The 27,435-nt window shown below is 37.1% G+C and overlaps 1 protein-coding gene across 2 annotated transcripts in view; it reads right to left on the bottom strand.

Annotated features, from left to right (window-relative positions):
* PDE1A (phosphodiesterase 1A) overlaps positions 1 to 27,435 on the bottom strand; it is a 127,530-nt gene that overhangs the window by 26,183 nt on the left and 73,912 nt on the right. For both annotated transcript variants that reach the window (XM_009289551.2, XM_009289558.2), the window contains exons 3-12: positions 23,215 to 23,397; positions 22,683 to 22,749; positions 21,590 to 21,706; positions 20,020 to 20,160; positions 15,008 to 15,108; positions 12,291 to 12,416; positions 6,241 to 6,342; positions 6,001 to 6,121; positions 2,095 to 2,176; positions 562 to 682 (exon numbers count right to left, since the gene is read on the bottom strand). In XM_009289551.2, the coding sequence (XP_009287826.1) occupies positions 562 to 682; positions 2,095 to 2,176; positions 6,001 to 6,121; positions 6,241 to 6,342; positions 12,291 to 12,416; positions 15,008 to 15,108; positions 20,020 to 20,160; positions 21,590 to 21,706; positions 22,683 to 22,749; positions 23,215 to 23,397 (1,161 nt within the window). The remainder of the gene's footprint in view (positions 1 to 561; positions 683 to 2,094; positions 2,177 to 6,000; positions 6,122 to 6,240; positions 6,343 to 12,290; positions 12,417 to 15,007; positions 15,109 to 20,019; positions 20,161 to 21,589; positions 21,707 to 22,682; positions 22,750 to 23,214; positions 23,398 to 27,435) is intronic.

Below are 27,435 nucleotides of genomic sequence, written 5' to 3'. Positions count from 1 at the left end.
AAGTGATGCACAATGCAATTGCTCACCACCCGCCAACCAATGCCCAGCCAGCTCCCGAGCAGCAGTCGCTGCCCCCTGGCTAACTCCCCCCAGTTTATATGCTGAGCATGACGTCACATGGTGTGGAATATCCCTTTGGCCAGTTTGGGTCAGCTGTCCTGGCTGTGCCCCCTCCCAGCTTCTTGTGCACCTCCAGCCTTCTCAGTCGGTAGAGCATGGGGAGCTGAAAAGTCTTTGATTTAGTGTAAGCACTACTTAGCAACAACTAAAACATGGGTGTGTTATCAACATTATTCTCCTACTAAATCCAAAACACAGCCCTGTACCAGCTACTAGGAAGAAAATTAACTCTCTCCCAGCCAAAACCAGGACATATATGCACGATCGTCCACAGTCAATGGAGAAATAGCATATTGCAAATACAACATAGCACCACATGGTGGCAATACTGTACAGCTAGTTATGTTACTTTTCCAACTGTTAAAATAATTGCAATAATTCTGAGAATGACATTATTATGTTAGTTTATGTTAGTTCAATAACTAAGCAGTGTATTCATACCTGGGTGTCCCAAACGCAGGACTTTCAGATTTTGATGCTTCCTCTATAAGAGGCATAACAATTTTCTCCATTGAGTCCGTAAGAAGAGAAAATGTTGGTTCTACTATGAAATCAATGAAACCTGAAGAAAAAGAGAGAACATCGGATTTTACATTTTCACAGCTCTCAAACCTAAAAATAAATACTTGATATCAGGCTGATTTTCTGCTGTAGTCCTGATTCAATATACTAGATACCACTACTATAATCTTGAGGAAAAAAGCACAACTAAAACCAAAAACACCTGAAGCTGTACAGATATAACTAGATATTAATAATTATAGCTTTTCATTGCCTTTTCTTGTAAATTTTATGCATGCAGAACACACCTACCATTTGAAATATTAATTATTGAATAGAAAGGGCTAGTTGAGCCAAGGAGCTAGAAGTCATACTGTCTCTTTTACCATTCAGATCTTCTTGCCAAGGAGTTAATATTTCAAACTGCTGTTTATCATTCTGTGGAGGTAAAGTGTTATTTCACAGTGTGTAGGAGTGTTCTGTCAAATCAGTGAAGAGAACAAGTAATATCCTTAGGAGACAGCATTCATCCCACAGTTCTGAGATGTCAGCTCTGAACAATGTCTTTTACATTTTAAAGTGCTCATCAAGGTATGGAATGACACAGTGAGAGAATGAAGCATTATTCTCTGCTGAGCAATTAACAGAAAAAAAACCTGCTAAAACATGAGCTAGCGATGGATTTCCAGATGTCTTCATACTCTAACCATGCCACACAGCACAAAGGTGAGCAACAGGGCTTCAGCCTAGGATCCAGCTTCCCTCCTGCAGTAGGTATGATGCTCAAGCATGTTGCCTTTCAAGTCCCAGTGAAATGGAATAAAGGACATTTTGAGTGACAAGATCAGACAGGATGACATGCTTCAGTTCAAGGATAAGACACTGTCACCTGTAGAATCTCTCCCCAAGTACTGTGTTCACTCACATGAAGGGTACAGCTATTGGTAGGACATACTGCAGTTAGGATTGACGGGAACAGAATGCAGTGGTCCTTGTCAACCCAAGGAGGCTTGACCCTGTGTAGTTTGACCCTGCCACACTGACAGTCTTAACTGCAGTCCAGAGATCTGATGTATGAATTAGCTTTAAGTTGAGATGCATCTACAAAACGGTACCAGGCTTTCAGATTGTAGTAGAGACAGACCTGTGAGTTTTTGAGCAAGAGTCAATCTGTCTGAGGACATGATCTACCAAACTCTAAAGCATGTACAGTAAAACTTGGGCTCATGTCTAGTACTTTGGTTAATCCCTCTCCTTGGCATTGCATGTGCTGAAATAACTTCATAGTCTTCTGAGACCAGCGCATTTCTGCTGTAAGAGCATATGAGTTTGGTGAACAGATAGGTGCAAAGAAACACCTTCTATATGACAGCATTTGCAACATTTAAAATTCAAAATGGGTATAAGAAGTGTCCACATGATTTTACGTGCTCCTACACATACAAGAAAAAGAAAAACACAACTTGCCATTACCTATTTGGGACTGAGCTACCAAAGTAGACTTGCGGTCACAGAGTGGGGAAAACTGAAGACCTAAAGCAGCCTCCTTGTCTCCCTGCAAACAACAACATTTAATATTATAAGCACATATTTGATAGAGGGACAGAGAGACAAAGGAATCTGAACATTTTTAGTATTTATTCAACAGATTACTTTGTTCGCTTATACTCCTGAATAAAAACAACCCACAGGCAAAAAACCCCTCATTATTTATCTTTAAATTTTCAGGAAAAATAAGTCAAAATTCTAACTTACATTTGATGATTTTTATGTAAAGGAACTTATTGCAAGCAAGTTCTTCTCAAAAGCAAGGCGTCTGCCAATGAGATTTAACATATATGAAGTCCTTCAATATTCACAGTTTAGTCCTGCTGATCCCAGATGTAATGGGATTGGAGAATTTAGACATGTTTGTAACAGTATGCCAAACGCTAAGTGTTTCCTTCTGTTACATTCATTTATCCAACGTGTAAAATTTCTTCAGTGGATTTACACAGGTCAAGGGCATGATCTGACTTGAACTCATTCTCACTAGCAGGCATGTCTCTCTGCTGCTGAAGCCATAAAAAAGCACAAGCTCGATTTCATTACTCAGATGACTTGTACAAACCTAGTTCTGAAAATATTTCAACACCTAACACATTAAAAGAGGGTTTTTTTCATAGCAGTCTTAACAGACAGGGGAATGTTATCTCCATTTTCAGCATGGTAGACCAACTGACTTGCAAAAGCTCAAAAAGAAAGTCTGGTGGTGCAAAAAAACCCCTGAGAAGACATCTTTCAAAGGAGGCTATAATTTGTGTTGCTGGACAAACCTGGCCCCCAGAAGCACTGACATTATAGATATAGGAAAACTTAGTCTTTTAAGTAAAATGGCTCTACATATTACATTAGTCATGGAGAGTGCTGTTTCATGATCATTCAGTGGGGAGCAGTACATGAACATTTTCTCAAAAATCTCATCAGAAGCTGATGGATGAAGGGGGCAGTATCAACCTTTCTTAGTCTTTTCATTATATATTATTGAATTAGATTTGGGAAAAGTTTAGAACTATAATACCAATAAAACCACTTCAGCCACAGGAACAGAAGTAGCTCACAGATTGTGTTTCATGTGGAAGTGGAGAGTTTTATCACTATGGCCTTTAAATTTTACGCCCAAGTGTTCATAATTTGACTTCAGAGTGTAGAAGAACACATGAACACTTACTACTAGGAGCAGTGCTAGTGGTATCTCCATGTAAATGCAGGCGCCACATTGTGATATAATATAAACTGGGGTGGTTCTAACAATTTCAGCCATTGTTGAATACAGGACTTCTAAAGCAATATAAATTTTGTATTCTTCCCTCAAGTAGGTATTAAAAAAGAGAAAATTACACAGTAGCACAGAATCAGTTTGAATTTTTTTATGTTTTTAAGCAGCTCTTTACCCTAATTATGAATTACTTTCCAATTAATATAATACATAATTAATACTTAAATGTCATGTAAGTCTAAGTCTATTGTAAATTGTAATAATGGACACAGCATTGATATTTAAATTGATCATTAGAATTTCATGAGATTTAAATAAAAAAAATCAAAAAACTCACTGGACAAATTCTCTTTTTGTGCTTTTGGATCTATTCAGACTGACAGCAGAATGCTATAGGAGCTGTGATACTTCTTTGAGTGCCTTGAACTATGTATTTCTTTATTTTTAAGGTTTTGAGATGGGTGGGTGTATTTCTATTTTAAACAAGTAGCTCAGATTTTCCTTGGCATTGTAACACACTTTCTGTAGTCCTTGCTTTTAATCTTAAAGCGTTGCTTGGCTTTTTCCCTGAAGTTAACACTGGCACATATTTTAACTGTTAGCTGCAGTTAACAAAGTTTTTGTCGAGGTGAAAGTTCATTTTTTGCTGGTGCTCACTACTTTGAAAGCTGCCTGTTAAAGCATTGGTTTTGCACCAGCAGTTTCAGGCTCTGCTGCTTTTTCCCATAAGGCAGTAGAAGTAGTTGAATTACTATTTTTAAAGAAAAGGAGGAATTAGTGGGTTTTGTATACATTTGGACTACTTCATCCTGGCTGACACAGATTTGGAAATCCCAGAGATTTCCGCCACACACACTCAGATCAACAGACCAGAGGATGCACAACCAAGCCAGTGCATCTAGGAAGCAGGAGACCTACTGTGTCTGCACTGCTCAGTGCATTTATATATGTACAGTTACTTCATCACACGTTAAATGTGTTGGAACTACTCCACACACGCTGTTCTTAGTAGTACGTATAAAGCGGGATTCAGTTCTTTGCACACTCCTCTACAGCCTGAAAGACTTTCACAATTTATACTGCTGAGTTGCAGAAATACATATATGGTGATTTGATTCTATGTTAAATGCCTTCTGAAGTCCTTGAGCAGCTTATTTGGGATCCAGTTACTTCTTCTAATGAAAGGATAAAGGAATAACTAAAACATTAGCTGATCCTATGCACTCAACGACCAGTGTGGTACTGTTTATTGCTAATGCTACATCCACTTGACTGGACATATTGCCTCACTGTCCCATGGGCTCTGTCTAGTCTGCCTCTCTGTGTCTAAAATGTTTTTACAGTTGGTCATTTCTGACCTTTTCAAGTAAAATATATCTGGGGTAATCTGTTCCTCCTTTTTCCTCTCAAGTTCAAAATCCTCATCATTTCCATTTACAGAAGCAGACATAAACTCATGACTCTACTCAGTATTTCCACAAAACTTAGTCCATTCATTATTTAGATTAAGACACCAGCTCTCCAATCTGTCTCCCCAGTGCAAAGCCCAGAGTCAAGGATGTCCTGATGCTCCCTGCTGAGAATTTGTATAAAGAACCTCCAGGATCCGAGCAAGAACATTCTAGGGCAGATGGGCCTAACAACCTCATGGTTTATCATACTGACTTTTTTATCCTCTGACCCCTTTTTCCAGGGTGACCCATCTGATTTGAAAATGTCAGCATATAGCAAAATGACGACAATCAAGATGAGCAAGACATACACTGTTCCGTTATCTGTATTAACCATTTTTAAAACCTGTGTATAACTGTAGAAACTGTGCAGTACCTAAACTGGATTTTGGTTATCAATTGTACTTCAGTAACTGTTATGTTAAAAATGTGCATGGTCACAAATATTCATTACAGGGAGAATATTCCCCCTTTGGAGAAATGGTTTTTTTCACCTGCTGTGAGTAAAGAAATGGCAGCAGTGACCCCAACACCTACTGAGCTTTCTCTTTGAATTCAGTATCTTACAGAAATGAAAAGACTTTCACAAAGGTGTGTCTTCATTTTTGTTTTAGTACATATGGCCACAGCGTTAACAGGATGATACCATCTAACCTCTGGCTTTGGATCAGGCTGTTATGAAAGCAAAACCTTCAGATCTATGTGGCATATGCATGGCAAGCACTGGCAAGGAAAATAGGAAGGCTTTCTGAAACGTGAAATGGAGACAACTTTTTGCCTTCTTTGCTGAACATGAACTCTTCATATTTTCAAGTCCCTCATCCTACCCTGCTGGTGCTTCTTTTTAACTCAAAGCATATATAAATCTCTGTCTACAGAATGAAAACAGCTTGACAGGTTATATTATTATTGAAAGACAAAAAATGCTACAACACTCAGAATCCTGGTATCAGCTGAAATAGATATAAGGCTATGACAATTTCACCTTATTCACGCACATAAAAGTTGAATTAATGTCAGTAGTATGTACGAAGAGTAAGGAATATATACTACTGACCATGCTTGGCAATCACAACCAACGGCATCCTTGCTGGTAGACTTATGAAAAGATTTAGTTGTGTAACCATTGCTTCTTGAACTAGATTTATTAAAAGATTTTTAAAATGGCACCTGTCGAAAAAATTCTTCCATCAGGGCCATGGTCCACCGGTAGTGCAGTTCCCAGGATTTTGCTGGATGGCTTATGTCTGCTGCATGTAGAATCAAAGACATGGCTTTGGCTTTGTCTACCCTGTCAATTCAAGGAAATGCTCCAATTATCTCAAAACAAAAGCAACTATTTAAATTCTTTTCTTGTACATGAGCTCATTGAAAGACTATAGATAATGAACAGAATGGAAAATAACCTACCCCTCTGTCTGCTGTAGAGTATGTCGCATCGTTTTAATTTGTTGAAAATGACCCGACATATCTGTAGACAAGACCATCTCAATGACCAAGCTACGCAACTCCCTAAGAATAATTAAAAGCAAATGACTGATTACAATTCATTTATTCTATACATTTGTTTAAGCAGTACTTGTTAATTTATAACTTTCTAAACAACATCATGGGTTATATTATGTTTTAAAAAGCATTTAAATAAATTATTAACAACTTGAACTTTGTATCCTAAAGGGATTCTGTGAAAGCAATGTACTTCAGAAAATGCATTCTGCGATCATTGTTTCAGAGTCACACTGTTTTGTAATTCCTCTTTTCTAGTGTATAAACTAAAATTACATGCAGTTCTGTCACCCATTATAAGTCTTTCCTTATTTTTCCAACAGTAGAGTATTCAAAAAACCAGTCGGTCTCTGGGCTTACCACCACACAAGAGGATATATTTGTGTCTTTTATTACCACCCCCATATTAGTGCAGAGCAGGCATAACACTAAACCTAGGAAGAAGGCTGTGGAAACACTCAGAAGAGCAAGAAGTATGACATGTGAAACACTATCAACATTATACCAATATATGAACATCACGACAAACTACCCTTCATCTCAAAAATACCTTAATGCCTATTTCATGAATCAGAACAAGTTCAGGATTTATAGTTTATCTATATCTTGGTATTATGGTCAGAGATGTTGGCTTGTCCATCAGCTTTCTATTAAATGAATATGAAAATAGTAAAACATGAATCATGTAAGAAAGAGTATTAATTCTCATTGTATATGAAAGTACATTAATTTTGTCACAAATAATTACTGATTTGGAAAATTCTGTTTCCTCGATGTAGAAGGATTGTATATAGACCGTGTAGGAGTCTACTGGGTCTTTATTTACATGCTTTTTAAATGGCCTAGGAGGATTTATGTGCAAGAGTGTTGCTTATGTGTTTATCGGGTACAATTCACCACATTAAATCTTTGATTATGTAGCATATATCTTCATGAGCACACTCCCAATCTTAAAGGATGTCCAAGTAACAATTACAACAGTAGAATCCTACTTTAGTCATTCTCACTGATCTTTCATATTGTATTCATATCTTTGATTTATTTAACAATGCATTTTTTTCAAAAGACTATGTTTTAAAGAGGTAAATTGCAGTTTTCTTTAGGGCTGTTAGAATAGTTTGTTATAAAAACTATCAAGATACTGCTTTTGAGCCAAATTAATTGCATATTTAAGCTGATTGTCCTCATTGATTTTTGTGTATTTATTCCTGATTTGCTTTAATGTAACTGGATAAAGACTCAATCCTCTCACTTCTACTCAATAATATGCAGCCATAGCAATTTGTGTTTAGAAAATGCCTTATTTTATCTGACCTCATAATAAGATACTAATTAATTTGCCTCCCAACTGTTCCTCCTCCACGTTGCTTTGAATCTGTACCCTTCAAACACAGCCAAACCCATTAGAAAAAAAAAAAAAAAAAAGAAAAAAAAAAACAGCTAACTGCATGAAAACTGAGGGCTCTTTATTGTTAAACCCTGTTGTTTGTAAGACTGAAATAATTATCACTTCCCCTTTCTATGGGAGATTTTCCTAGGAACTTTCCGTGTCTGAACTTTTAAAAGTAATCAGAAATAAGCCCACCCCTACTACCCAAGACACACAGAAAAGCAGAACACTGCTTCCAGTAGATTCACACTGTGATGGCAGGAGACAAGCCCTAATTCTTACCTCCATCACCCAAATAAGGATCAATCAATGTAGCACTGTCCTCCTCACACACTTCTGAAGATTTCAGGCCACTAAAAAGCTGCTTAACAGCAAAAAGGAGGCTCTCCACCCACAGCCCGTGGTTGTTTCCTGCCTGCGCCCCCATCCATCATCAATAGGGAGATGGAAAATTCAGAAGTGACAGGAAAATGTTAAATAAAGCTTTATGAGAGCTACGAATGCTCAGTCTACTACCATTGCACAGAAGATTACTCTTGGACTTAAACCATTCCCAAACCATTTCCCAGGGAAAAAAGACCCTCTCAGCTTCCATACTGAAGGAGACCTCAGCTGGTCTCATAGGTAACTCCTGGACAGAAATCTCTGCCCACTTCATTAAGCAGTCCACAGCTACAGGCATCGGGATAATAGAGTTAGCATTGATCATGCTACCACAGCAAAAAGTAGGCGTTGCCATCTTTAGTTCTATGATGGGAAGTGGTAACAGTATTCACTTTTGGCTCATAGCGGTTTTTTGGGGCCCACAATTGGAAGATTACTGGTTTTGAGTATGCAGTCTCCACTTTTCTTAAGTAAACTGTGCTGTCATCCTTTCTTGACCCTCCCTATATCCATATGTCCTATAGATAGAATACTATAAAACAATAGATGCAAGATGATGTGAAAAAATGACATGAATAATGCTGTAATAAACAAGAGACAAGGAATGGCACTGAATTTCTCGGAAAAGTAGTTAACCAATAAACAGAAACCAGGTTTACCTGGATCTGTCCATGACAAAGACATTTAGTCAGCGGGAAACTAATGAGAAAATCCAGGAACAGGGTAAGATCAGCAAAAGCAAGTTGCGAACTGAAGACATAAGGTTCATCTTGCAAGTTATAGCGATCCTGCTTTCCTCAGACAGAAGACTCCCAAGGGAAGTTGTGAAAGAAAAGCTGATCATTATGCATTGTATATAATGCACATTGTTTTTTAGTCTTTTTTATATAATCAGGCAATATATCAACGTATGCCTTATGACTGGAATGGTTTGAGACATCAATACCTCCTGACGACCTATAACTGTTGACATAACACATGCGGTGCTAAAACACCAGGAGCCTGGCAAATCAAAGGAGAAAGGGGGACAAAAAGGGATCCCTCTTTAGTTATTTAGGGGTGCTAAGTGAGAGAAACAAGACAATATGGAAGAGTGGAATATATTTTCAGAGTTGAGAAAAGGGTGAGAAAAGACTATGAATGTCACATGCGTTATCCACAAAGGACATCCTCATCAGAATGCTGGCAGTGTTTCCCTGCTCAGACCCAAACCCTATGTTTTAAACTTAATTGAAGCTGACAGTTTATTAGCGCATTTATCTTCTTAACGTTAACATGTGGAAAAGAAAATGTAATACTATAAAGTCATTCTCAGTCACTTTGCTTCATCTTGCTGAAATAATTAGCAGAACCACAGCTTAAATAGGCAGGGGTATTAAATTTAAAAAAAAAGAAATCGCTGCAACTCAAGAAAACAGATCTGACAGTAGTCAAGAAATTAATAAGTGCCAGGAAGTACATTAAAAAGTTGAACAAATTATCATTTCAATTTGCTGCCAATTTGATTCAGTGCAAACTTCAAAACTGTTAGTCTAACAGCATGAATTTCAGTATAGAACCAAGAAGTTCACTGTAGTAATAATTAGAAAATTGAAGAGCTTCTTTTAAGTGGCTAACAGATCTGTCATTGTACCAATGAACAACCGTATCTGATGACAGGATAACAGGTATTTTTGGATATTAGAAACAAATACCAGGAAACCATCATTTCCATGACTGACCCTCTAAATTAAGTATAAGACTTCAACAGGTTGTGCAGGTTCTCAGACTGGCACTTTGGAAGTTACCAGTTTGTTTGAAAGTACAGACTGCAATTGCCTAGCTAAGTGACAAAACATGGAACTGAGTGTCCTCATTTAGTTGCTTGAGCTTATTAGTCAGCTCATACATCTCTTCTAAGTTGTACTGAATAGCCCCAACAAGAGACCATAAATTCTACTTTCTCTGGTTGCCAAATCCCACCAACTTCAAAGTGGCTGCGTATAGTAGTGGACTGGATCTGTGCAGCCACTGTATACAAACAAAATTCAAAAAACTAAAATAAAATCCTCCAGGAAATCCAAATTGGGTTGTAGTGAGAGGATATTGAAAAGCAAGTGCAAACACACCTAGTCCGTGATTGAGCAACTTCGGAAGGAACGTGGTAGTTTATCACAGGTTCAAAAACCACAGAGAGATGAAATGCAACAGAAGTTAGAGCAAAGGGTCCATAATATAAAGAAAAAGAACTATGGGAAGACCAGACCGAGCAATCTGTGCTACAGAAATGTGGAGACAATCTGTCACATTCCTTCCTTTATTCTGCTGCAGTCCACTGGAGCAATATGTATAAACTTCACACACCTGGAAACCATAGGCTACTCTTTCTGTTGTGAAATATTTTCTTTCACAGAGGAGTTTCCATCCTATCACTCTTTTCCCCAGTGACATAACAAAAGGGAACAAGTGGGATGCACTGTACTAGCTGGCAGCCAGATTTCTGTCAGCTGGAGCAACTGCATGTTGCTGCAGGGATTCCCATACTATACTCATTTATGGTGGTCTCCAGTGATGAATGAGCCAGGACTGGGGAAGCACATAAGTGTCTCCAAGCCATCCTTGGTCCAGTCCTGAACTGAAATTCAACTGAAGAAGATCTGCTCCTCTTCTACCTGGAAGCATTCTCTGGTAGGACACAATATGAAACACCACCACTTCAAAAAAAAACATACTCAAGGCAACAAGTCTGAAGATTTGAAAATCATTACCCCTCTACAATGATGGTTTTAAAAGACAGAATACCAGCCTCTGATGGCTGTCTACTGGCACAATCACTTTCTCCATACTCAATAGCTAGGACAAGCAAAAATAGGGTCAGAGAGACCTATCAGCCCCAAAACTATCATGTCCAAAATAGTTCCAAGCAGAGCAAGGCTAACTCATGTTGGCAATGAAAATCTAGGTGTATATGACAATTATTGCTGAAGTTTACAATTTACTTCCAGAGATCTTTCTCCGGAACTAAATTAACAACACAGACTTTATGATAACTAAATCCAAATGAGTATCCTCTGAGAAGAAATCTTTCATGAGAATGAAAAAGTGTATGCTTCCTCTCTCACTTTGTATTAAATAAAAAATTAATAATACTTTAATATTAAGTGTTTTGGAGTAGCTACAGAAAAATAATTCATTGAAAACCAAAAGGGTCAGCAGACTTACATTCAATAAATGCTTTATTTAGGGGTGTTCTGATCATGTAGATAAGTAAAATCATAAAAATCTACCATGTAAAACAGTCCTTCATCTGTAAATATACCCCACACCAAAATTTGATCTGACATTCACATATTCCTTCATAAATGTATAGTTTTGTGAAAATATAAATAAAGCAGAGTATAGCTTTGTTATTCATGGTGGCATCATTCACAGTGGGAGACTTTCCTGGAAGTAGAACATTTCTCTCTGACTTCACAGTCCAGACAGAAGACTCATATAAGTGCTACATGTAGCGATCAAAGATATACAAAGATAACATGTCCTTTTTAATAATGGAGAAAGTCTTATCTCTAACACTTGTTCATTTTGGTCTTACAGGTCTTAGTATTTGTGACAAATCAATTATGATCCTGATTCTTGCAGCTGGTCAAATTTTCTTCAGGAATTACACTAAAATTAAGAAGAAGAAGAAAACAAAAGAGATTTCTGTAGTGCTTCTGGGCCTTTACTTTATTATTTTTGGATTCTCCTGATAATTCATTTTTTAATGCTTAACCAAGACGTGACTATGCTATGCTATGTTACACAGCAGAAATCCCAGAGGTAGTAGTGCTCAAGCTGGCAGCAGAGTGTGACTCTGCGCTGAGGTTTTAACCCACCATTGGACAAAGGTAACCTAGCTCACGTGGGGTAGCACTGTGGTTTTCCTGAAGAGCTATCTCACCTGAGACACTGTCCACACAGTCCAACACTGTGCCTCATAAATGCACAACTTCACTTGAAAAATTATATGGAGTCTCCCAAACAGTACTTCTTTACACCACAGCAGCCTTCCCTAAGCTCTAAATATCCACTACTCCTTCCAGTGCCAAAGTTTCTTCCTGTAATTTGAACTCTTAAAACAGACTCCACAGGGTAGGCCTCGTGGTTTTTATTATTTTTAAATACTGGAATTAAGTTTGAATGTCACAGTAGGTCTTACCTCCAGTCATCTTTGGTTAAATTTGCCAGGATGTTCATCTCTTCTTCTTGCATGAGTCTATAAGCAGCACTTACATGATGATTTTCAAGAACAGAACGATCATTGTACAATATTGCAACATCTGACCTAGTGTTAAAAAAAACAAGGCAGAATTTGCAATAGCATCCTGATGATGGCACTGGGGAAGGCAGGACTGTGTATTCTCTATGAGAACTATTGACTATATATATATATCGAACTATGTTTATTTGTTCCTATCGTATCAAATACTGACAAAGTTTCCATCTTAAATGCATAAAAAATTATCATTCTACCATTGTATATACTGTTTGTGGGAAAGTCATATTTTTAAATGTGTGATGTTTTATTTATATGATACAACTGTGACAAAAATTTGTGAGGGCATCTTTGAGCTTTCTGACTGTAGATAGGATTGTAGAGCAACAGAAATGCTCTAATTGGGCTATTCAAGAGTACTCTTTGGCAATACAACCATTTAGAATTCAATGCATTCACCAACAGAGGGGGCTCCACACATAGCATGGGTATTAAGAATTTACTACCCCTGTTCTGAGAGACATGTGCTTTGGCCCACGTCACTCATAATCAGAAGGACTTGTAAATAATAAAATATTAAAAAACTTCAATTTCATATATTTTAAACAGATGCCATCTTTTGTCAGAAAAACAGCCAAACCTTGAGCCTCATAACAAAGGAATAGAAGAGATGCTAAGCTGAAATTTGATTGCATTCAAGTGCTTCCTAAAGCCAGACCCTTACCATAACGTTAGCACCCTCGACAGTACCTTTTCCCTCTTAATTAAAGACTAATGTACAATACCAAAATTATATATAGATTTTCACAAATTTTGATGCGGTATGGATTTATCATACTTAGCTTCAAACTTCATTAATTCTTGCGGAATTTGTTTCCCCAAGACCTGATCTGACTTGCTAAGCAACCTCAGGTCTCCCCTCTCTGCTACACTTCTGTTTGATAAAACTATTCCTGAGTATTTCAATTTGGTCAACTGCAAAGTCTGTACTAGAAGAAAGGTATGATGATTTAGCAGCACAGCTTACTATGATATTAATAAGATAAATTCAACCTCTTGTTCTGTTGAGCAATAGTGTATATTCAGTGTAACCACCCACGTGTATGGTACGGTACCAAGGAATCTAAAAAATTAAAATAGGATTGGAAACATTATTTAGACGGAACAAACCATAACCTACCTAAATAATGATGAACCTACCTAATATGTTTACATCCATAATCCTACTAAAATCATGGGAAAATCTGTGATTTGCCAATCACATATGTTTATGAAGCACCCTTTGACCCACATAGCTACTTATGGCTAGTTTTAAACAGTGCTAAGATTTGCTATGACTGTGACAGCCATTTCATCAGCTTTTCTCAAGCAAAAGAAGCCTGGAATCACGTCCCTGGGATGCCATATCAGTGCCAAGTTCCACTATGAGGGAAGAATGAGCTCCATCACAAAACAAATACCTGTTTGCAAATATGCCCAAGTAACATTCAAAGGCTAACAGCTTAATTCATTTTCCACTTTTGCAATACTTCAGAGCAAAGTATTAAGGACAAAAATAGAAAAGTAATATAAACTTGGAACAACAAACTGAAGTTTATTTTTAGCTAGACTATGCTGAGGGAGAGAAGAATTATGTCCTTATTTCAGCTGCAGATCTAGAATTTGTTCATTACTGAAGGGCACATCTCGGGGTACAAGCATGTTACGGATTTAATTTAAATGTAACCATTGGGCTCTTTATCCATATATTTGGGTGCGAGGATGCTTCTGTTCAAAGTAGTAATATTCCTAGCACAGAGCTGTTTTGTTAGAATATGACAGTGCTTTGCTGAAATTGTTTTTTCAAGAGCAGGTAAAGCAGACTCCTCAACAGAGGATACTAAAAACAAAGTATAGCGTAGTGTGAGAGAGCAATAAGATGCTTTGTACTAGGCTAAGTATCAGGTCTACCATTTATCACCCAGTAACGGATTGGTCAGTGATTTTCCTTTGAAAATATTTTAAGGGAGAGGGGTATATGCTGCTGTTCTGGACCAGAGGCTAGGATGACATGCTGCACCTGCATGAGAATACAGTTAGCCTGACTGTCAAACTGGATTTCTTTCTAGATTTCTTTTTTGTCACTACTGCAGATGCTGTCAAAACATGCTAGGAGAGGACTTGTGGTAGGTATTTCTAAAGCTGTACTTGAAGGACAGTATACTATAGGTCCCTCTATACTAGGACCCTGTAAGTTTAATACACAACTTGAAACAAAATGTAGCACCTGAAGTAAGTGCAGACACGTTGCTGAAAGTAAAGTGGTATTTCTCTGGGGACACTATGGAAGAAATTTTTGAGTCGAAAGTATCAGAATTTATGTGAGCAGATAGAGGGGTGAGGGGTTTTCAAGTCTGTGTTCTGAATCTTTTTGAAATCGCTCTTGACATATCAACTCCAAAATGTAATGATTTCAAGCACTATGGAGCTAACTCCTTATTTTTCCACAGTGTCTTTGTTCATGTGAGCAGACCCATTAACCATACAGAGGTCAAGGAAGCAATCTGTAAAATCAGGAATGACCTGGCTACTTCCTGGCTGTATCAGTAATAAGTATGAAACAGTTCAGACCAATGAACAGCAAACTCCAGAGATGACAGTTAAGAGACCACTTTGCTTACCTTGTCTGAATATGAAAATTGTTTGTGGTCCCAGTATGTTCATAATCATGGACGGCAGCTGCAAAGATCATTGCTAAAATTTCCAGTTCTGTGAGCCAGTGCTGGTAAACGAAAACCAAATCTTAGTCATATTTTCTATAGCAGCCTAATTCAGATTAAACACTACAGTACTGGACATGTTTTGCATTACCTTCAACTTAAGTAAACTTTATTCTTGTCTTAGGTAACTATATATCCGTAACACTTCAGTATTATACAGTAAAATAACTCCTTGTACTTATTATGATTTCTGTAAGACCAAGTTAATGTCCTTATGGTCACTAGCAAAGTAAATACCGGCAGCCGAAAATATAAGTTATTAAGATAATTACATGGTATACTTTGTAGCTGTTTTGAGTAGGACGTATCTAATCTGCTAGCCCAACTTGCCAAATTATGGTACATTCATCTAAAAACTTGACATGAAGTTAAGGTTATAATTTGTCTTTTAGTGAACAATATATACAGTTCATAATAAATTCTAGGTACAACACCAGCATTAACTATATTTTACCAGTGTACATAGTACTAAAATTAGGCCCACGGGAGATTTCTCTGTTCTAAATTTTATCATACTTTGTACTAGTGCAAAAAAGGGTGCATAAGGCTAGTATACAGTTACACAGAACAAAAGGTAATACAGGTCATGTATACAAAATAATGCGGACCCTAGAGTTTTGTGCACTTTTATACCTCTTGCTAACTGAGGCTGTTCTGTATCGCTCGGTTTGTAAAATAACCTCTGTTATTTTATCTTTCAAGTTCTATTTCTTGAATTTGTACTAGTGCAAAAAAGGGTGCATAAGGCTAGTATACAGTTACACAGAACAAAAGGTAATACAGGTCATGTATACAAAATAATGCGGACCCTAGAGTTTTGTGCACTTTTATACCTCTTGCTAACTGAGGCTGTTCTGTATCGCTCGGTTTGTAAAATAACCTCTGTTATTTTATCTTTCAAGTTCTATTTCTGGAATGATAAATCATCCTTGAGGAGAAAATTTTCTCCATCTAAAAATGGGGGCAGAAAGTCATATGATCATTAACCCCCACAGTCATAGGACTGATTAAGTCGAATGCCAGTCAAGCATTTCCACACATATTTCAGATTTTTTTAAGCTTCTGTACTAAAGGATCAAAGAATGATCTCATCCTTATGCACCCATATATGCACATACATGTGTATGAGTGGATATAAGATGTATAAGCTGTCAGAAGTAGTACAAGCTGCCAATAGTAGTACTTCTTTCAAAGAAGAAGAAAGGAAAGAGTCAAGATTCATAAGTAATGCGAGAATAATGAAATAGGTCATGCAGTGACAAAATAAGACTGCTGAGGAACAACAAGTACTGGCTGTTGGTGAAGCAGTATAGATTAAAAAAGGTCACAACAGAGGAATGAGAATGTACTGTAAGCAGTTCTAAAAATGGAAACGATGACCTTCATCGTATTGTGTGTCACAAGAAACCAGGCCATGACCGGTCCTGGCTCTCACAATGTTTTCAGCACACCAGATAGAATAGAAACCCAGAAATTATTAGGAACTAAAGCTAAACATAAACTTTTTCTTTAAGACCTTTTCAAAGATCATCTTTTTTAGTAACCAAACGAGTTGCTAGACAATGCATTTTTAAGTAGAAAAGCATTCCTTACAAACAATACCTATGGGCTACACAGAAACTTCATACTGTACTATATAAGAGCAAGTATTCTAGAGACTGTAGCTGAACAGTCAAAATTCAGATCAGTATTCAAATCAGAGAATCAAAGAACTACTTTACCTAAAGGATTTCTAAGGAAGCAGGAGAAAGCTCTTAGAGAGAGAGTTAACAAGTGTTTTTCTCAAAGGGAGAGGAAAAGCAGGTATCTGGAGGTCTGCAAGACTGCAAAGGGCTGGAACCTGCTTCCCTCCTGGAAGATACTATACCATGCAGGTGTAACACCTATTGGAAAAGATCTCTTCTATTGAGAGATGTTTCCAGTATCATAAATTGCTTATAAGTAAACAGATACATTTCATCTTTTCATGAGCTCTGGTTCAAACTATTTTCTTAAACAATGATGGATTAAAAATGAGTAAGAAAGGGAGTCTCACAATGCACTTATTGACAGTAAAGACATTTTTTCCTTTAGTTTGAGCAATACAGGTATGTGGGAGGAGAAAAGGGATGGTGGGAAGATGATCGATGACTCAAAAGTTCTTTACAAGATGTATTCCCTGGGACTTGGATTCTTAAATCTTTATAAAGATGAACACTTCATAAATGCAAGCTTGAGTTATATATTTCAGTCGTATCATCTGGGATTTAATCTCTTGGGCAGGTTAATAGATTGTGTGCCATCTGTGATATCTAACTTTCTAACACATTGATCTGAGGTGGCTGGATCTTGTTTCTTAAAATAGACAGTAACTTTTGGAAAATACAATGACCATTTTATTTCTTTAAGCGCAACTCTGCATATGTGTTATTCCTCACTGGAATCTCTCTAAAGGCTTGTGGAGAAGCATAAACTCTGACCAGCCAATTTTTTTGGCAAATGCTGAAGTATGGCTGTTTTCCAGGTGCCTATAAAAGATACAAAATGTATCAACAACAGGAATCGTGAAAAGGATTTTCTAAAACCCAGCTTTTTGAAACATTTGTTTCAGTATATCTTTCAGAAGTGAACAGGGAAGACAGCAATTCTTTGCAAGACTGGGAGTCAGTATCAGTTCCTTAAGATACAATGAAAACACAAGAACTTCAAATCGTGTGCCAGTCTGAGAAAAACACACAGGAATTTGATATAGAATTGCATCAAATTGACTTCAACCCAGGTATTTGTTAGAAGATACAGCAGAGTTAAAAGAGGCATTACAATGGACATATTCTGAAAACTATTCACTTCAGAAGCAAACTTCAAATTGTTATTGAGTAAGGTTCTGCAGGGTTAACAAGGCAACAGGGAAAAAAACCCAACAAGTTAAATAGAACATTTGCATGAGACTGATGCGTTCTCAAACTGCAAATGACATTTGGGACAGAAATACTTTGCAAGCTGCAGAATCACTAGGCCTCCTTTCAAACGCTGATTTCTATAAACGTTCCTTCTTCTTGGCAAGCTACATCTGTTTGAAGGCACTCTTGACTAAGTGTTGTCCTAGTTAGACATCTTTCCAAGAACTTTCCAATATCATAATTCAGCAATTCAAATGTGAATATTTAAAACCTGGCCTAATTTTATAGGAATATTTTGTAGCAGCATTGCAACATTAATGAGGTTTTACAGCAAAGTAAAAGGAATAAAGTCTAAGCTTTTTCTGAAAATAGTTGTCCAAATCACATCAAAGTGCAGTTACAAGGTTAAGATGCTGATATTGTAAAACTTGAGTTGGAAAGGCCTTTCTCATTCTCGTGTGCACCCAGTGGAATAGCAGATATTCAAATACAAAACAGGTTCCTTCATTCAGTATTCAGAGATACCCGAAGTGTGTTGCAAAGTTGTTTGATCAATGGCTAAACATCCCAAATTGACTAGGATAGCTCTGGAAGTTGGAACCTTGTCCTGCCATCACACAGAAAATACGGATGCTACTGTCTTTTTTGAAGGGTGGAGGGGCACAGTTACAACGGGCCAAAGAGATGTTTATGATGTATGATACAACAGAGGGATTTTCCTCCCTGTTAAGTTGTTGATCCAGATGTATACCTGCAACAAAGACATGTCTCACATCACTTAATGCTTGCAGTTGATCTTACAGTAGAAGACAAGGGTAGGATAGGAACCATGATCTAATCTCTTCAAGCTTTTTATTAAAATATTATTTTGATAGGTAAACATCTTATACAACAACTTTGGCTTGGAGTGATCTTGGCAAGAGCTGTCTAGACTATTCTTCAGTCTAGTATGGAAGTCCTTTCTCAAGAAAACCTCTCAATGAGAAAAGGAATCTTGGCTGCTGAAGATTCCAGGCTTCACTCTGCAAGTAGTACTTGTGTTAAAATGTAGCTTTAAAAACTTGATGCTTAGAAGCAAAACACTTCTTTCAAACAGTAGAATTAAACCCTGTAATGCCTAGGTACTTGTTCTTTCCTCCCCTGAAGCCAAAGGCAAAGCTTCCAGTGAGAAAAGGCTTAACATAAGTCAGCGACTATCATTTATTATGTATACATTGGAGCACAAGCATTTAGAGTCCGCCCTAAGACCAGATCAGACACTCTATCAATTCCCACCTTTTTTTTTTTTTTTTTTGAAAGAAATGCATTCATAGTGAAGACAAATCATCAAAAGTCCATTGACAGAAATGTCCATTTTCTTTCAGTCAGTATTTACTTTTGTCTAGCAAACTGACAGTGAGGAGCCTCCCACTGCTGGTATTAAATCAAAGGTAAGTGTTTAGAGTAAAAATGTTTGCACAGACTCACTTCAGTTCCCAAAGCAAATACTAAAAAATATTGGGATATTGCAATAGTGCAAGGCAAATGCAATCTCTTGCCTACTATAGGCACATACAGTATGCAAGAGCAGTCCTAAATAAGGTTGTAAACGAAAAGAAAAAGCAGCTGCAGAGTATTTGAGTAAGCCTGCACTGATTCAGTATATCTTTCAATGGCCAGGACCTCAGCAGATACTAAAGCTTCCTTGCCTGATCACACCTCCCAGGCTCTGATGTGGAAGTGAAAAATTCTCACCTGCCCACTCCTGCAAATGTATTTTTTTTTAGTATGATATATAATGCCCAAGCCCAGGCAATGAAAAGCAAAAAAGATTTAAGGAGGATTTTCTTCTCTTTTTTCTTCCGCATCAGTTGAGTTTCAGCCTGGAAGAACTATTAAAATGACATAAAGTTCACAGCCTGAGTGGTAGTTTTGAATCTATCTCTGCACAATTTTCAAGGGAAGTTTTTCCTTAAGAAAAGACAAACGTACACATGTATCCAAAACAGCAGAGTCTAAGAAAAGAAGTAAATTGAACTTCGCAGTATTTCTTACCATGATACCAGTGTGAATCATTATGTAATGCACAGTCTGAGTAACATCAGCTGCATGGATCAAATTGTGATACGGATTTTTGTATTTGCTGTAACCAACCTCAAGAGCTTCAGCAAATGAAATAAGATTGGGAACAGGGATCTGGGAGGAAGCAAAAATTAAAACAAATGTTTTTTTCTTGCATCAGCTGCAAAGTTAATCATGCAATAAATAAACCACAAATAAATATACCGTAGACTTAAGTTAACAAACAACAAAAGTAAAATTTAAAATGTAAAGATCTAATATCTTACATGCATCAGGAAGCCTTCACCCAATTCTTGTAGATGTTATATCCCTCTACATACACTACGCACAGCATGTGGTTAGTGTACAGGAGACTGCAGAGCTATCAACCAAAGAGTTTTCAAGACATGTCTGTCTGTCTGTACCAGGAATGCATAGATTGCTCAGATAATAAAGACATGACAGATAGGAGTCTAACAATAGGATTATTATTTTTCTTCACCAGTTTTACCTTGTCTGAGACAAGGTTTCCTTGAATCTGATAGTCTGCCTTCCCTTTCTTCTCTTCCTCCAGGCAATGTATGAAGTGCAGGTACTATCGAGTCCCTTTTTTTCCCCATATAATGAAATGACATTTTCCTTAAGATTTTTTTCTTTATTTTAAAGCTCTGCAAGGTAAACAGTGGGACTGAGAATGGGCTTAAGCCCACTGAGCCAGTAACATTGTGTACTTTCTGACTGTGTTGCTAATGGTAGCCCTGGTGTGGTTCTGACTTCAGGCACCCAGAGCTTGAAGGGAAAAACTTGATGGGAAAAGCTCAGTCTGGGTTATCAGTTAAAATTAAAATACTCAAACCAACTTCAGGGTGAGGCAGCCTCTTCAAATGAAGCATGGTGTTTTGCAGTGGAGAGATTTTGAAACTGTAATGAAACTTTCATTCAGTACTATTATAATGATAAATTTGGCACTTTGATCCATTTTTTTACCTCAGCCTTTCAAAGTTGGTTATAAGTACTCCATATTGTGTTGCAACACCCTGCAAACACCACGGAAAAGCAGCCTTCTTTTTATATATGCCCCAAGTTGGTTAGGAGAGGAAGGTTCAGCTGAAACCCCTGCACAGTGTTGGGCAACATACTGTGATCTAGACCATGAAAAAGTACTTAGGATTAACTACAGTTTTCTGCCTTATGAGTAATCTTTGTTCCATGAAGCTGGGACACCGATTCAGTACTGCTGAGTGAATAGGCTGTATACATAATCTGTCTATTCAATGCTTACAGCATTTAGTTGCTCATTAGCAACATCCCATCCCAAACTGACTTGACATGGCTGTACATAGCTTTCCATTTTTTGGGTTGCAGAAAAATTTGCATGCTCTAGGTGAAGTTCCATTTGGTAGAACTATTGGCATATTACAATGTTCAATTTGCCATATTCTTTGAAATTCTGCACTGCATTGTACAATAAAATACCATTTCAAACATATCCTAGCTTTCTTGTATTTTAAATTTGACATACTTATTTTTGCATACATATTTTTATTTGTGGCTAGTTTCTGACCTTGAAACGGCTCAAAAGGTCATATCGGGTAAACAGCTCATACATCATAAATTTCAGACTGTGCTCTCCACTTGCTTCATTTAGGGCAAATACGTCAAAAGACCATTTATCAACATCCTGTAGATGAGGAAAAAAGAAAAAGAACATAAAGTTTCCATCTATTTAAGTAGGTTTCCAGTTAATCACTGGAAAAGATATTTTGGGGGTTTTTGGAGGGAAAGGGGAGAGTTTGGTGGTTTTTTATTGTCCAACTCTTTCAAACTCTACTGTAGATAACACATTAATGACTATTTCAATATTAGTGATGAAAATAGTTGTGCCAGTTATTAATAAAATACTCGCATCAGCTGCAAAGTTAATGACCTACGCAACTTCGTATGCTTCAAATCAAAGGCCTTAATCTTTCAAATTTAACTTTCTGCTTATAAATTGTCTATAGAACCGCATGGAGCTAATGTGAATACCCATGCTTTAAACAGGCTATTATGCAATGTCATTAACACTTTAGCCATATACCAATTTGAGAATAATATAACAGTGCTTGACTTTCAGGGGAAAAGGTGAGGCACTAAATTCTCAAGAAATACCATTTTTAGTTGCTTACATAGCCATAGGAACTTTACTACTATAAAAGAACACCTTTTGGGTAAACTACAGTAACGCCTTAAATTCACAGCAAATATTGTACTTGTTCCATAAGCTGCAGCTTCTTTTGTTAGCTCTATCCCAATACTACTTCTCCTTTTTCTTTCCTAAAAAGGAAACAAATTCTGCTGTCTGAGACACTGGTTACCATACCACTGGGAGCTGATAAAACCATGTCTCACATTTCTATAAAAAATTCTATACAAATTTCATCCTATTGCTCTGATAACATCTAAGTGAAATCACAACTAATCCGTGAAAGAATAAACAGAATCATATGCTATTTGTGAATTTTTAACCATTAACTTCTCTCTTCTGTGTGCTCAGTTCTGTAGTAATAAATATGGCTAGGGTATGTTCAGCAGAAAAATATATTCATTTTACTCCAAAAGTCACTAAACGTAAGTACAAATACATTCAAATTCCACAATGATTATACTTATTTCACCTTAAATGTTAGTATCACTTCTGCTGGGTAAGCCAAACCAACCATGCTAGAAGTTCGTCGGTACATCCTGAAAGAACAAATAAAATATTAAGTAATAGTATTCCTTTAAAAAGTACTGGAACGATTTCTCTTTTTTTAATTCATCTTTCACAGTTAGTTTGTGAAATAATACTAAGCTATTTAAGGGTCTGATAACAACGATGACATAAGTCTTTTTATGAACTTATGAGAAAAGCTCCTCTGCTGGTGTATCACCCTCTTACGTTAGTGCAGTCTTTGGTACATTGTCATATAGAAGTTTCCAAGCTATAAAGTTCATTCCCAGAATTTTCCAAAGTCCAGGAAATTTCATTACAAATTTAGAGGTTTCATTGGAATTTCTGTATAGAAAAATACAGAGATTGCAGAAATTGAAACCTAAATCCTGGCTCAAAGATTTGCTTCAGGTTCATCCCACCACTTAAGGGATCTTCAACGACAGATGCTGTGGTTAAATGCAGTACTTGCTATAATAAGAAAACAAAGCTCTCACCTTTCTACAAAAATCCCAGCCTGTACCGCATGCACAATGCTTCGGAATTTGGGCTTTTCTTCAGGTCTCCTCTTCACTATTCCCATTTCCCTCGTGAATGTAGAAGCTAACCAGTCCCGCACTTCCAGCGGGACCGAATCCGACTGGATGTCAGAGAGCTCATCCTCAGTGTCCAAAAGCTTCCTACAAAAGAATTAATAACAGGTAACCAAGAAGATGGCAGACTGAAGCAAAAGGAGTATGGACAGGTGAACAGCTAACAAAACTTAATTTAACAGGAGTGGAGGTCGTCTGTAGAATTGATTCAGGAAATCGCTAAATGTCTTCTCTGATAGATGATTCAGGAAATCGCTAAATGTCTTCTCTGGTAGACGTACCGAGGCCACCAGGAAGCTGGGCACAGCAGGTATCTTCCCTCTCTCCCCCTGCTCATGTTCCAGAAAGCAAAAGATACTCAACTGGAAGATATTCAAGTAAAGGCAAGTGAAGATTTTTCTACAAAGATGTCACAGCTTTGGTGGATTGAAGTGTAATCAGTGAGTTATAAAATCCTGAGGAGAGGTCTAAAACAGCGGCTGACGCGAGCACCTATAGAAAGAGGGGTTGCTGCTATAACTGAGAACACCAGTGGCCCATCTGATCTGTCCTCCAAAATGGTACAAAAAATATTTTGATACTTACATGCAAAGTAAATTGTATTACATAGCAATGCTATGGAGAATGCATGTCGATGAACACCCCATATACGTGTTCATCATATTATTCCAATGCAATAAAAGTATTAAAGGGAATTAATTCCTTCTGCATGGAGATCTGTATTCCCATTGAAGGCAGGGTAACAAAATCATAGCAGTAAAGATATTATACAAGATTGGATTACAAGCCAGCTTTCACAGTTCTTAGTTGTTCAAAAAGTTAGAAAAGCTATGTGCACCTCCTGCAAAATAGAAAAAGTATTAAAAAGAAACTTTACTTCAACAGAACTGAATTGGAGGACATCAGTTTATTTACAAGAAACGTGTAATTAAATATTCTCTTAAAACAGACTCAACACTTAAATTCAATTCTACGCTTCTATAAACCTACCAGATGTAGGAACACAACCTTTTTCTTGCTGTTATTTGCCTGTATCACTCAGCCTGCTGGGGTTTTCCAAGAACCAAATCCCTTATTTAGTCAGATAACAAGTTTTCCTTCATGCAATTATGCAAGAAACCACAGAGTTAGGATGACCTGAACATATGTAAAGCATGCCACCCTTTTAAAATGGTTTATTAAAAGTGGTACCAATTGAATTGCAAGCATTATTTGGTTACATAGATCTATTTCTCTGGTGATGTCTTTCTGAAACCGCACTAGTTTGTGTGAATCTGACACAAAGCAATGATGGACAAAGTGTTTTTGAGTGTGATTATCTTATCAGACAATCTGCTTGTCAAGTTAAAACTTGGCACTCTTCTTCTGAGTGAACAGGATTCCTGGGAAATATATTTGGTGGGAATTCAGCTAACAGCATTTGCAGATGGGTATTTGGGAGAGGAAAATTATCAATTCCTTTTCCATTTTCATGTTGTCACCTCTGCCGCTGTTTTTCCTTTCTGCTCTTAGCATAAGTGTTGATTCTTCACCTTATTTGTGCACTCTCTCCTCATATTTATTCAGTGGCTCTTTCACACGTTTCGCTTTCTCTGTTTCTCTCCTTCAACATTTTCAAAACCTTGCCTAATCCAGGTCTGCTCTGGCATATAGAGGAATGGAGCAGCAACATGTTTGATGAAGAAAAGCCTGAATCCAGTATAGTTCAAAGGAATCCACATGTAAACCTAATACTATCTGAAGGATTATAGGAAGATGCCTAGTAGGAAGCATGAAGCCAGAAGTGTTATATAAATTATTTGTGAACAGTGAGCGTAGTATATTTGTGCTCATCTGCCCTGTTCTCAGTTTCAGCAGCTTATATGGCTGGCAGCATATTTTGTGAGACTTTTCAACTGGGGTTTAAAAAAAAAAAAAATCCATAAAATACCCCCAACAACAACACTGTTAACTGAAAGAACAGCAGGAATGCTCCTGGTTTTAGGGACACAGAATTATCAGACTAGGAAGGCTCTTTAACACAGAGTGCAAGAGGAGCAGAATGGACAATAATTATGAGATTTTCTGACAGTGGGACACAAGCCCAAAGTCAGTAATTTATTTTGGAGGAGCGGGACTTGTGTAGGGGAAAGGATTTAGGCAAATTATCTTGCAAAACTGAACCAAGGCTGAGACTGACCATAGGTCATCAAAGGCTATAAATTGATTTTATTCCCTAAATTAAAAACTATGTTATAGTCCACTTAAATCCCTACTAGTCTAACACTGTTACTAAATATCCCTAGAGAGATGGGTACATTTATATTTCTGTGGAATATTTGACATTTGATGTATTTGTAGCATAATCAGGAATAAACCTTATAATCCCTAAAACATATTTTTGTAACTATTCCAACTGTTACTCAAATGAGATGAAATTATTCCAGCAATAAAAGGACCATGGGCATCAGGCTGCCTCAGAGCACGCAGCAGGGATATTCCACATCACCTGTGCAGCATGAAGCAGAGCTCAACACCAGTTTGCTATAGTCTGATGCAGATCTGAATTTGGGACCAAGTCCTGAGCTCTGCAGATGAGAGCCGCTGGAGTACAAATGAAGGCTAGCAAGACACATTGCAGTTTCTCTAATCTTTTTAACCATTCATCTGTAAAATAGGAGGACTATTCAGTCTGTAAATGATAGTAATAGGAGTTACTTTATGAAGACAGAACAGAGAAAACAGTATTTGAAAAAAATGTTTATTTAATCAGTAATTTTCATGAGACCACTGCTCTCTGAGGAGAGGTGACTGAACAATGTGCTATGGGGGAGAGAGTTTCAGTCTCTCTGGTTCCTACTTAAATAACTAGGAAAGCAACTGCAACACAGAATTACATTGTAAGCACAATCCTTTGTAAGTACAAGTTCTTACAGATCCCTCAACACATAACCTCAGTAACTTCTCAAAAAGAATTAGTTTCTTTCAGAAGCCTAACTGAACCAACATTTAAGGAGAGGAAAGAACAGCTAGTTATTCATCTCATAACTGTCTATTTTCTACACTTTCCCGACCTTTTGAAGAATAAAATTTATATTGGGGAAAATTACTCATGGCATATGCATTGCTAGAAATGGCCTTTGAAAAAATTCACTAATGACTGCCATTCTTCTGTAATTACAGGGACAGGGCTCATATATGGATCTACAAGTCTGAATAAATGGATGGTTAGATGGATATATAATTTGATGGTAATTTTATTTAGGAAGGGAAATAAATTAGGCTATATATTGCACCATACAAACTATACTTAATTATCACAAATTCTTAGAATCCAATATTCAACTCATTGCATAGTTTGTAACTTTTGTCAACTTTTATTAATCTATTTATACACTGATTATAAAATATAGTATTTCCATTATATTTCCATGGGTGTGCATATATATGTATACATACACAATATTGTAGATTCTGTGAAATACATTGAATTGTTCACCTTCTACTTGCTGATTGTGAAAACACTTCTTTAAAATAACCCAAATAAAGCAAATTTGTATGTTGAGACATAAAAACATCAAATTGTTTTTATCAGTAAATTTACCTATTTACAAAATGCACACATGAATATATAAATTTTACTAAATGTAACAAAAAGAATCTTCAGCAGAAGTATCAGAACTTGTACACATTAACCAGAAGTACTAACAGTACTTCAGCACTTAGATTACAAAAATAGCTGAACTTTTCTTTTTCATCCAACAAGAACCAGTTTTTGATTGGCCACCACCATATTTTTTCACACAGATCTTGTTCTTTTTATGTCAAACTGTTTTGCAGCTTGTTTGCTGGCCCCTAGTCCACTGATGTACATCACTGCAGTGAATGCATCAAGTAAATCACAGAGCCCCTACGTGCCTGTCCTTCTTGCTGTTACTACTTGTTGCTCAGAACTTAACCGCAACAAAGGTTGACTTTGAGCAGACATATTATAACATCACTCTGATGCAATCACTGAGCATTATAACATCATCATTCAGAATCATAGAATCATAGAATCATTAAGGTTGGAAAAGACCTCTAAGATCATCGAGTCCAACTGTCAACCCAACACCACCATGCCCACTAAACCATGTCCTAAGTGCC

This window comes from Aptenodytes forsteri, unplaced genomic scaffold (assembly GCF_000699145.1).
Source record: "Aptenodytes forsteri isolate BGI_AS27 unplaced genomic scaffold, ASM69914v1 Scaffold442, whole genome shotgun sequence".
Taxonomy (NCBI): Eukaryota; Metazoa; Chordata; class Aves; order Sphenisciformes; family Spheniscidae; genus Aptenodytes; species Aptenodytes forsteri.
This window is presented reverse-complemented; position numbering and strand designations above follow the sequence as displayed.